At 35.0% G+C, this 13,119-nt stretch overlaps 2 protein-coding genes across 3 annotated transcripts in view; one reads left to right on the forward strand and one right to left on the reverse strand.

Moving 5' to 3' along the window:
* LOC126088950 (spermine oxidase) overlaps nucleotides 1-13,119 on the forward strand; it is a 110,497-nt gene that overhangs the window by 84,377 nt on the left and 13,001 nt on the right. The gene's annotated exons all lie outside the window — the stretch shown is intronic.
* LOC126088914 (protein CREBRF homolog) overlaps nucleotides 1,137-13,119 on the reverse strand; it is a 114,107-nt gene continuing 102,124 nt past the window's right edge. For both annotated transcript variants that reach the window (XM_049906870.1, XM_049906871.1), the window contains exon 8: nucleotides 1,137-7,924. In XM_049906870.1, coding sequence (XP_049762827.1) covers nucleotides 7,815-7,924 — 110 coding nt within the window. In that variant the 3' untranslated portion in view covers nucleotides 1,137-7,814. The remainder of the gene's footprint in view (nucleotides 7,925-13,119) is intronic.

Raw genomic sequence — 13,119 nt, forward strand, 5'->3', positions numbered from 1 at the left:
ATATTCTTTTATTCTAGAAAATTCGAATTTTGCTTTTGTAACATAACATGTACATAAGCTGTTTCTAGTCATGTATTTCAATTCTGTAATGTAAAATCTGTAACCTAATAGTAAAATCCTGAAAATCAAATTATTTCTGTACACATATATCCATTAAAAAAAACCACTACACAAACATTAAGAAAATTTTTCATATGTAATACTTACGAAATTTAACAAAAATTCTGCGAAAATAAACTGTAAGCAATACACAACATTGGGAAACATGTTAACACAAGTGGTTTAAAAAAGATATGTTTCAAAGGTAACAGTGATTTATTTCAACAGATGAAAGTTGCATATACAAAATGTTTGCTATACATGAATTATCACATTAAAAAAATGGAAGTGAATTTCACAGTCAATAAAAATGGTACTCTTTTGCATGTAAAGGCATTACAAGTATTGAAATAGTTAACATATCCATATACAGATCAACAAAAAGACTATGAGTAACAAACATCAGACAAAGTAAACATGCAACAAAAACATTTATATTTTCTACCAATATAATAGTGGGCTCCTCAGTACATACGCACATAAGACAATTCCAAAGAGGTTATTATATGAGAATGGCACAATAATCTGATGGATCCTTAATTTAAAAAATGTGACTGCACTCTACACAAAATATATTTTCTTTTTTTCCCATTAGGACAAAGTAAGAAAGGGATAATGTTGGCTTCACTGAAATTCCATTTGCTATACTAAACCAATAAAAGGTGGACCAGGATATGAAAACTCTTATTTCACTGAACAATGACAGAAAAAAATAGAAGCACTAAACTAGAGTGAACATTCATTTTTATATTCCAAAAGCACAGCCATACACATATTTGTTTAACATAATTTTCAGGGCCCTGTTACAAAGTCCTGATTTTATAACACTTTTCATGTGATACCACTGCTAACTGGGCAGGTCATAAATGAATTATACATAGAACACACATACACATGATAACGTACAGTGAAGAAATGAAGACACTATGACAACGTGTTTCAAAAGAACGTTATGTATGTGTAAATGGGGTTCAGAAAACTTTTCCATTGTACAAGGCAGACAGAAACACAATTAATGGGGAAAAAAAATGGGGCAGGGAAATAAATACAAAATCCACAAACATTTGGTTCTGGTAATAGACAAACCCATTCTTCAGATCGGCTTTTACCAGTACGTTCTTGAAAAATTCCTCTATTTTCAGATATACTGTTTTAAGTAATATACCCACATATAAAGTGGTTTCTTCCTATAGAGACCAACTGAACACACAGTTTCCATAACATCATATAAAAGTACAGCTTTAAATAACCATTGATTCACTTACTGGTTCTTGAAATGTATATTTGTCAGGTCACTGTGACATTATTCCTCAAGAAATGGCTTTTTGTCTTAAAAAAAAGGGTGGTTGTAATAATAAATTTAGAAAATTGTATTTCAGTTCAACCTGTAGTTGTACTCATAAAAGAAATTTCTGAAATGTTATGTCTACCCTTCCAGTTTAATTTCATTACTCTGTGCTGTGTGTTAACACCACAGTTTTTAATGAAAATGCCTGTGACACTTCCCATAGGAATACTGAAAAAACTACTACTTCATAAGCATGTAAATTACATGTATTATAAAAAAAATTAATGAGCATAAGAAACTGATTTCAAATTTTGTACAATTATCAGGAACTGTCCACAGTTTTTATACTTCTGAAAGAACTGTCTTTGGAGTCAGCATTCTATGTTTAAAAAATTAGCTGGAACATGAAAATATTGCTATTACTAAGACCAGAATCATGTTTCCACTCTGGAAATCAGAAGTACAAGTTAACTTTTGGAAATATTGACATCTGTTTCAGTTCTTAATATCCATTATGGAATGTTAACAATTAACAGAGAAGGAATACTGCAATCTTTTGCAAACTACTACTACTCTTAAATTGTGTTTCCATTTGTTAAGTTATTTAATAGTATTTCTATGATTTCAGAAACCCAAAAGCAGCACATTCTTCAAATTACATTCTGCTTTACACAGAATAAACATATCAACAATGTGGAATTTTGTTTACTGCCTTTAAATAAAGAAAAATGTTCAGTCATCCAATTCCAAAAGCAATTTAAAGACTAACAAAGAAACACTTTTTAGTGCTTGTTTTTCTCTACAAGAACTTGTTGGTTTATAAACACCAGAATATATGTACTTTAGATGATGAATGAAGTATGCAAAGTAGAGGGAGAGCTGCTGCAATATGGTCATTTTGTTCATACAGTTATTGTTTCTTTGGGAACAGGAGAGAGAGAAAAGGGGGGGGGGGGTGATAATTTTACCAGACATCCCATACAGTACATACAGTAATAAATGTCAATTTATATATATATATAATGCCTTAATTAATATCAATTTTACAGTTGTTACAACCCGGCTTCCCTGTGAAGGGAAGGGGGTAGCCTTGCTTCAGACAGCAAAGCAAAGCAAAGCAGCCATATCATGGCAGAAAGCCAAACAGGAAGAGAAAATTAAAGTGTTTTCTGAGGCTGAAAATAGTCCACACTATGTATCCCAGGAAACTACATACTAATTTCCTCACTTTCACTGGTTTGGCAGGATGTCCATCTTGACTAAACAGCACGTCTTACAATAATGGTCAACCGAAAAAGAACACTGAATTGAACTCAACGGAAAATAGTAAATAAACCTGTACCTTGAAAAATAAGTAAACTAAGCACAAACCTTCAACTGAATGTCATCAGTGTCTTAGTAAAAGTGGTTTGTGCACATCGAAATGTTGGCAGTTTTTGAAAATTCTATCGGGCTGCTATTCTGACTTTTCAAACACTAATACATTTGGTAAAGCTTAAATTTCACACCGAGCAATGCTGTTTGCCAAATTGTGAACAAAACTGACGGAATCATGGAGAGTATGTACATGAATTATATTAAAGGAGGGCAAATTTATACAGGAGAGATGGACTCGTCGTCAAAATTTAATATATTCCAGCACATACTAATTTATTCAAACAAAGTCAGTTTTCCTGCACTGAAACAAATTATATAGTTCTTAATGGAAAACACTATTCTAAAAATAATCAAAATTTGTGTGCTGCCCAAAAACACTCTCTGATACACTAACCAACAAAGTACAGTTGGAGGATTTTTAGCATCTTAAAATTATTTACTAATATTGAATTTCCTTTCAAGAAGCACAAAGTATCAACAATATTCCTCCAGGTTAATAATAAATATAAGATATAACATAATCTGAGCTCACTAGGTGCCTAAAGAAATTCCCTTAGTATAAAGACTTTCAGTGTTGAAATGGAATTTGCAGGTCATTTATGTTTACTACCAATACACTCCCAAAGAAATAAGGAACAAAACATGTACTAATCAATAATAGTGTAAATACTGTGTTTTTGACCCATAAAACAGTAGTTCTCTTCTCCAGTGTCCCAACGTGTGTACGTGTGTGTGTGTGTGTGTGTGAGTTTTTTGGGGGGTACCTATGTTAGGGATTCAGTGCTGATAATGTGCAAAAACAATTTTGCACAAATAAAATGTTATGACCCACAAATTTGCTAAATGATGGGAATGAACAACTCGCAACAGAATGACTTGACAGAACTAAAATTACCTGGTTTTCTGCATGTTGTGTGTTCAAATGTACGGATACCACAAATCTTTTGAGAGTAAAATAATATGTTATAAAAAATATAGTATGTCCTGAAAGTTCACTTCTCTAACATTAACCTCCTAAAATTATGCCAAAATTTGAGTAAAAATTACAAGACATTTCAGTTTGTGACTGGGTGAACAAATTAGCCTTCACGTGAAAACTAACTGAGAAAAGAATTAGTGTCAACCTTAGAAATCTTGTGAATAAACTGAGAACTTATTTTGGTATATTGATGCCTGTATATTGCACAGGGATAATCAACAATTCAGAGACTGTCTTACACAGTACGATTTCCAGAAGTTTCTACCTAGGCATCACCACAATAATGTGAACATCTCTTACAAAAAAGCAAGTTCACTTTCAAAGAAATAACAATGACAGATGCATTTTCTGGATACAAACAAGAACAGGTAATCTAACAATCATATTCAATCAGCCACAAAAATGGGTTAGAATTGTACATGAAATGTGCACATATAAGGAAACAGGAAGATGTTTATGGCTTCAAAACACAGCAGTCATTTATTAACATTTAACAAGATTTTTGTACATGAAGGCAGTAAATTAAAATTTGTATCTATTTACATAACATCACAATTATCAGTTGTGCATTAAAATAGTTATTTACATAGCTGGCATACAATATGACTGAATAGTATGACTAGTTGACACTTTATAAAAATATGTTCTGGCTCTGAAGTAATACATAAATTTGACAAATACTACAGATATGGAGGCCATGTACGATACAAAGAATGTTAGCCGACTCATGTCAGAGTAAAAAAAATAATAATAATAATAATTTTAAAGCGCACATATACACAAAAAACTTTCAGAACAGAAATAAACTTTTGTAAGTACTGTACAAACACATAAATAATGTCTCATTACATATAAGTTTGCATGTAACAATTGCCACACTACAGAAATTATGTACACAATGGACATGTATACTTTTAGGAACTATTTATTAAGTTACTGCACAGTTTGTGATCAGCAAAATGCAGACAGTATAGCAGCATAAGTAATCAGCTTGATACTGTACCATATTCAGATAGCAATATAAAAAGAAGCAGTGCAAGAACCTTGTTGCTACCTTGCTAATTACAGATTCAACTTAATAAAGATAATATAATATTATAAATTGCAATTACTTTGCTACTAGAAAATTAAAAAAAGGTCATTTATTTACAAATACTGAAACCTGTATAACACTAATAAATTCAGCTTTCTATTAGACACTGTTTCATAGCATTATCTACCTGTAAAATTCTGAAAATAGTGGTTTTCTGTAAAACTGTACAATAAATATTTCTTCACATTCATTCCTCTTACATCTCTCTAAATTTGTAAATCAATAATCTAAAAAGTACTAAAAAATATCCTTGCACATCTTCAAAATACGAATATATAAATACACACATCTGTATAGAATATCACAATTCACTATCACATTTTGTGAAGTCACACACTATGATGAAAAAATCTTAGTGCTACAACAGCGAACAGTACTGTTACAAATTACCTTATTATTCACTGCTCTTTATGCTCTGCCCAGAAGTAAGCAAAAACAAAAAGAAAAATACTGTTATAATTTCTCCCCATTCCCTGTTTGTGTCAAACTGCAGTAAAGAGCCAATTATGATACCCACAATGGCATTCATTTGCTGATATCACACCAATTTCACCTCTACTGGAATTTGAAATTATACACAATTATTCTAACTATTTAAAAAAGAAAAAGAAAAAAAAAGTAGCAAAATACAGTTTCCACTCTAGATGTGAAAGCAACTTTGAAATCATACATAAGTTTCCTTCTGTATCCTCATACTGTTAATTATCTACATACTACAAGTAATTGCAAACAACCATTCAATCCTAACATTTATTTAAATGTCTTGTAGGTGATTTTTAGATGAATATTAAATGTTTATACACATAGAAGCAATACTTTTATATCCAAATGGCAATTTGCATTCCATCAAAATACTATACCTGATGCCTACTAGATAATGCTTCCCACAAATTTATACATATCTGAGAATATACATTACAATATTGATAAAAATGTATATGAAATATATTCACAGGGTATATTTAGCTCTATGATTATATAATTGTTCCACTGCAGAATACAGTTATCAAACTAACATTGAGTAATTGAATGTTATAAATTCTACTTAATCCTTCTGATTTCTTCATTATTTACTAAACACCATACATTATTTTTGTCCTTCCTCTTACAATCAAAAATAGGCATTTTTCTGCCTTTGCTTTTATGTTTTGTTCTGAATGACTAAATATGTCCCAGATATTGTGTATAATAGTTTCTTCTTCAATATTAGTCATTATTAAGAACTGCTCACTTAAAGAATTATCAAAAGAAGTAGTGAGAAAGCACTATATCGAACTGATATGCTAACTGTGATAAATGGGCAATACTGACACCTTAGCATTTTGTTATTCACAATGTGACCAACTTTGCAAGCTTGTTTTTAACAGTTGACGGTACCTGATAATAGAGAACAGTCATGTTTCATTTTATGTCAAGGCATGCACGTGCCAATAGCTCAGCATAATCAGTAAACAACAACATTTGGATTAAAAATTTTTCTTCCAACACTCCATGTAAAACATATAGAAGCCCACATATGAAATACATATGAAAACTATTTTTAGTGGCTGTCTGACTGACACAGCTTCATCTCAATGTGAAGTTAACAGTAGCAAAAAAAAAAGTTTATTTGCAATGCCATCATGTCAATGTTATAAAAATATGAAGCAAGCGAATAAAATTAAATACTGGACAGCAGGATTAAAATTTTTTCATTACTATCAATACAGTTGACTGAACAAGTAACACACTGCATATTCTCGATTTGGTTTAAATATTTTTGTATTTTATTGCACATCAGTCACAATCACAAACTTCCATACTACAGAAAGTTGACCATTTTTGCCATTCATTCAGCACCTTCGTATAATGCTAATGAGAGCAGGCACCACACTTCCTTTCTGTAGACTTATAAGCTGTTTAGCTACTCCCCGAACTGAGGAAAACAACACTGGTTAGAACTGGAAATCAGGGGAAAGAAGAGCACTACACAGACAATTAGCTGAAGGGAAGATGGCATAAATACTACAAATGCGACACTTTCTGCATCCACAAAGGAGACCTCGAAGTAGGATCTGCAATACAGGCTAGACACTAAGGGTAGAGGTTCAAGAAACATATATTACGAAAAATCTCTTAAAGACAGGAAACTTCTAAAACTGATCATGTAACATATGATAGTTACACATACTGTGCATTGTAGCTGTATCTTACATTCATTTAAAAATAAAGGAGTATTAAACAAAGTGAAGCAATTGTGTCTGAATCCTTATCAATAATTTGTTTAGCACAGACATCCATGTATTTACTGAAAAGTAACTATGAACAAATGCTTCAAGATACAGTGTACATTTAATCCATAAAGCCATGGAACCTGTTCTCATTAAGGAAGCTTGAAGCTTTTGTAAAACAAAAGAATCACGGTTTAAAAAATTACATGAAACTGTGACTACGCTCTGTGCAAGAAAATACTGTAAACACATCATTACCCTCCAAGTTGGGCATGTTAAATAACATGTACATTAGTATTAACAATTTTAAATTTTGAGCATACATGCACGGAAAGCAGCCAAAATAGGTATTTATGGCCATTTTTATTTATTATGCTCAAGAATTATAGTAAAAAAAGTAAGCAAGAATTAATATACAGTTAGTGTCAATGTATATCTATCTATACTGTCTCAGGGCACAATATATTTGGCATTATGTGGGGATTATTCAATGAATATAATACAATTAGTAAGGAAACAGAGCATAAAAAGTTTTACATACAGCACAATATTTTTGAACCAGCACAGTGACACTACTTACTAAGTAACACTATATATGTAAGAGCACTTCGGCCACTGTTTTTACATTACATTTACAATTACTCAGTAGTGGCCAAAGTTGCAGTACATAAAATGGGCATTGAAATTACTTTTTCCAGCGTTATCATAACACTTTTTATCATAATTATCGTAACACTATTGTCATCCATTTCCACGTACCTGGATACATTACATATGTATACTCTGAAGGTCATCCAGTCCACCATTTGGTACACCATTTTTCATTTTCTCCAATACTTTATTGACAAAGTCTGTTGTGTGACCAGCAATCTTGAATTCTGCATCAAATAATACATGAATGAAACAAAATGAGTCAGTTGCCTGTTTTACTGTTGTTTTTATTACAAAGTAATATTTTAGGTGCACTCTTAGCTTTACTGTCATGAAAGGTGGTGTAGGTTGAGCTGGTGAGCATAAAAAGGGAGGTCACACTTAATGCAAAACATAGTATTCTATGACTACAATATTAAAGATCTTCCACTGCCGTCAACTTATACATATACCTGGATGTAGCAATTTGTGAGGATATGAAATAGAATTATCACACAGGTTCATTCATAGGTAAAGTATATGGTAGACTTTGGTCCTTGGTAGGCCATTGGGAAAATGCAATGAGTATACATAGGAAATTGCTTACAAAAGACTTGTGTGTCTCAGCCTAGAATATTGCTCTCATTTCCAGGCCAAGCAGTATGTGGATGGAAGAGAAGCAACCCTGATTATGTGCTACACTGTCATATATCGTCCATCTGCCATACACTTCACAGTGCTTGATAAGAGTATGGATGTGGATATACCATATTTACTCGAATCTAAGCCGCATTTTTTTTCCAGTTTTTGTAATCCAAAAAACCGCCTGCGGCTTAGAATCGAGTGCAAAGCAAGCGGAAGTTCTCAAAAATGTTGGTAGGTGCCACCACAACTAACTTCTGCTGTCGAATATATGTAGTGCTACACAGGCATGCTTTGCAGGCACAAAGATAAATACTGGCGCCAAAACCTCTACGTCAGTAAATAAATTAAAAAAAGGTGGAAGACGAGCTTCTGTATCCGCCCAGAGTTTCGGCCACTGCAATTTCGTACATTATCCAATGAAGTAAATACAAATTCCATATTGTTCATCTTCGAATGTAGCAGCATTTCAATGTACTACGAAAATCCAACTGGCGAGACTGTTTGGGATGTTTGTCAATATGGGAAACTCTACATTCTGAATTTTTTCCTACCTGTGAGAAAAGATGGTTGCTAATAGGAACTTTTATGAATTGTGAATCAAATGCAGTATTCTCTTCACCATAAGAATAATACGGATATAAACATTTTGCCATGTATTGTTTCGTGTTTGCTGCTATCTCATTTAAATTATGTCTGCCTAATAAACTACGAAACTGGAGTGAGACAACAGCAAACGCAGAATAATATACATATCATGTCATGTTTATATTCGTATTATTCTTATGCCTAATAGTGATGCAGTCAGAAATGAAGCACGGCAATTGACTAGATTTAATTGTAAGCGGCAGTAGCGCGCACAAAAGCAAGCCATGCCGCGAGCGGCGACAGGCCGTAAACAGTCATTATCAGAATGCGACAAACAATGCATGACACAGTGCAATAATGTATTTTCAGCCTAGAGTGATGTAAACACCTATAACAAAGAGAACGGCACTTGTCAGATCAAAGCAAAGTAAGCAATCGATTCAAACCAGACGAAGCACGTGAAAAAGAAAGGGTACCCGTATATATACGGACGGAGTGCCTGATGCATAGCGGTGGCTACATGGTAAAGCTTAACTGCTAAGCTTACGACTCGAACCAAACTACTGTAGCTCTATCGCCATTCCTTCGACCTAAATTGTGTCTCATATTACAATGGCCTAAAACTTTTCTATCCCATTGAATTTCGAGTCTCAAATTTCAGGTGCGGCTTAGATTCGGGGAAATTTTTTTTCCTTGATGTCTCATTTTTCAGGTGCGGCTTAGATTCGAGTGCGGCTTGGATTCGAGTAAATACGGTAATGTAGACTTACTGCCGCCACTTTCTCTCCATACCACATCCTTTCTCCATTAACTCACTCCATCCAACATGGGTGGAGAACTTTGTCCAAATGTGGAGAACATTGTCCAAAAGCTCAGCTACCTTTTCTATCTTGTTTGTGTGCCTATCAACTGAAAATTACACTTTCCAATGGCTGGACAGTTGTTTGGTTTCATGGCTGTAACCATAGAACCATGACCACCAATAATCTTGGAAAGTAAATGTTTGGATCTGTTCTGTGTGACGATTGAAGAGTTTTTAGCAAACAGAACACAGCATGTTGTTATCAATGGAGAGACGTCTACAGACGTTAAAGTAACCTCTGGCATGCCACAGAGGAGTGTTATGGGACCATTGCTTTTCACAATATATATGAATGACCTAGTAGATAGTGTCGGAAGTTCCATGCGGCTTTTCACGGATGATGCTGTAGTATACAGAGAAGTTGCAGCATTAGAAAATTGTAGCGAAATGCAGGAAGATCTGCAGCAGATAGGCACTTGGTGCAGCGAGTGGCAACTGACCCTTAACATAGACAAATGTAATGTATTGCGAATACATAGAAAGAAGGATCCTTTATTGTGTGATTATATGATAGCGGAACAAACACTGGTAGCAGTTACTTCTGTAAAATATCTGGGAGTATGCGTGCGGAATGATTTGAAGTGGAATGATCATATAAAATTAATTGTTGGTAAGGCAGGTATCAGGTTGAGATTCATTGGGCGAGTCCTTAGAAAATGTAGTCCATCAAAAAGGAGGTGGCTTACAAAACACTCGTTCGACCTATACTTGAGTATTGCTCATCAGTGTGGGATCCGTACCAGATTGGGTTGATGGAGGAGATAGAGAAGATCCAAAGAAGAGCGGCGCGTTTCGTCACAGGGTTATTTGGTAACCGTCATAGCGTTACAGAGATGTGTGGCAGACTCTGCAAGAGAGGCGCTCTGCATCGCGGTGTAGGTTGCTCGCCAGGTTTCGAGAGGGTGCGTTTCTGGATGAGGTATCGAATATATTGCTTCCCCCTACTTATACCTCCTGAGGAAATCACGAATGTAAAATTAGAGAGATTCGAGCGCACACAGAGGCTTTCAGAGAGTCGTTCTTCCCGCAAACCATACGCGACTGGAACAGGAAAGGGAGGTATTGACAGTGGCACGTAAAGTGCCCTCTGCCCAACACTGTTGGGTGGCTTGCGGAGTATAAATGTAAATGTAGATGTATCAAAGCATTGAATGCTTCCACTCAGTGCTCCTTTTACTTATCAATCAAACTGGAGCAAAAATTTGCCATTGATCCTTTTCAGTTCCCAAATCTTCTGTTAGAAATCCCTGAGCTGAGTTAAAAGACAATTCAATTCCCTCTATCATATATTCAATAGTCCATCATCAGTTTCGGCAAAAAGTTCCCAAATTTTCTCAACAATTTCATCTGTTCAGGCACTTGATGGACATCCAGCATGAAGCCTGTCATCATCCTGGGCTTCTTCCCAAGCAAGAAGCAAAATTTCACAGCTACATGTAGTTCACTTAAATGTGCCAGCTTCAAAAATGAGGAGATAGAACAAAACACATGCAGCTAAAACATTTATTACAAGCAGACAAAATATATCAAGCAATGCCACAGACAGTACTGAATCCCCAAGAAGTTGCGCATCACATCCCCAGTGAGTTGAATGTGTACTGCACAACCTCCAACCAAGGCAATACTATTCTGAGAACTTTTGTGCACTGCCTCGTATTCTAAAACAGTCATCCACTATTAAATTTTGAAGATTTTAGGAGAGAGGATTGGTTGTGATTGCTTAATTGTCTATGGAAAGCAAAAATCTGGATTCTGGTAACTCTCTGGCACATTATCTGGATGTTACATTGAAGCACACAGTCTACTGGAGGAAAATGTTCAATCTGGATCCACAATTTACAAAAAGTAGCAAGCACCATAAAATAAGAAATTTAAAATAAAGATGAGTTCCACTGTTCACAACATAAAAGAAAGATCTGCCATAAACACAAAAAATAATGCACTAAAGAAATTTTTTGAGCATTTACTCAATAAATTAAAGTATTGAAAACAACAATAGTTACATGGTTTCTGAGGTCCGACTAATTATATGTTTCCAGCTTACCAAATAAACTGACATATACATTTTTCTGTGCGATATTCCAACAAATAACTTATTATCTTTAAATGTCTCAAGTAGCAGTTTTGTGTACTTGAAGCACCTGAAGACAGTTGCACTAGTCTGAATACTGCGAAGAAAGTAATTGTCAACTTACAAGGGGAGGCCGCCAATTGTGAAATTCAGATTCGATTCATACTGCGCATAATAAAAGCTCATGGCCAGAGGTGTAATGTGGCAAAGCACCAAGATGCACTTCTCAGCCGTTGTCGAGAAAATCGACAGTTAAAAGAAACCATTGCGGTGAAATAATCTCTACGATTAATGATTTTCTACAGCGTTGTGGCGCAGCGGTAAGCGCTCGAGTTCGTAATCCGAAGGTCGCCGGATCGAATCTCGCGCCATGCAACATTTTTTTATTATTAGTTTTTTGTATATATATATATATATATATACCTAAAAACAAAGATGATGTGACTTACCAAATGAAAGTGCTGGCAGGTCGACAGACACACAAACGAACACAAACATACACACAAAATTCAAGCTTTCGCAACAAACTGTTGCCTCATCAGGAAAGAGGGAAGGAGAGGGAAAGACGAAAGGATGTGGGTTTTAAGGGAGAGGGTAAGGAGTCATTCCAGTCCCGGGAGCAGAAAGACTTACCTTATGGGGAAAAAAGGACGGGTATACACTCGCACACACACACATATCCATCCACACATATACAGACACAAGCAGACCTGCCAGCACTTTCATTTGGTAAGTCACATCATCTTTGTTTTTAGGTATATTTTTCCTTCATGGAATGTTTCCTTCTATTATATATATATATATATATATATATATATAAAAACAAAGATGATGTGACTTACCAAATGAAAGTGCTGGCAGGTCGATAGACACACAAACGAACACAAACATACACACAAAATTCAAGCTTTCGCAACAAACTGTTGCCTCATCAGGAAAGAGGGAAGGAGAGGGAAAGACGAAAGGATGTGGGTTTTAAGGGAGAGGGTAAGGAGTCATTCCAGTCCCGGGAGCGGAAAGACTTACCTTAGGGGGAAAAAAGGACGGGTATACACTCGCACACACACACATATCCATCCACACATATACAGACACAAGCAGACATATTTAAAGACAAAGAGTATGGGCAGAGATGTCAGTCGAGGCAGAAGTGCAGAGGCAAAGATGTTGTTGAATGACAGGTGAGGTATGAGTGGCGGCAACTTGAAATTAGCGGAGATTGAGGCCTGGTGGATAACGGGAAGAGAGGATATATTGAAGAGCAAGTTCCCATCTCCGGA

Source organism: Schistocerca cancellata, chromosome 1 (assembly GCF_023864275.1).
Source record: "Schistocerca cancellata isolate TAMUIC-IGC-003103 chromosome 1, iqSchCanc2.1, whole genome shotgun sequence".
Classification (NCBI taxonomy): domain Eukaryota; kingdom Metazoa; phylum Arthropoda; class Insecta; order Orthoptera; family Acrididae; genus Schistocerca; species Schistocerca cancellata.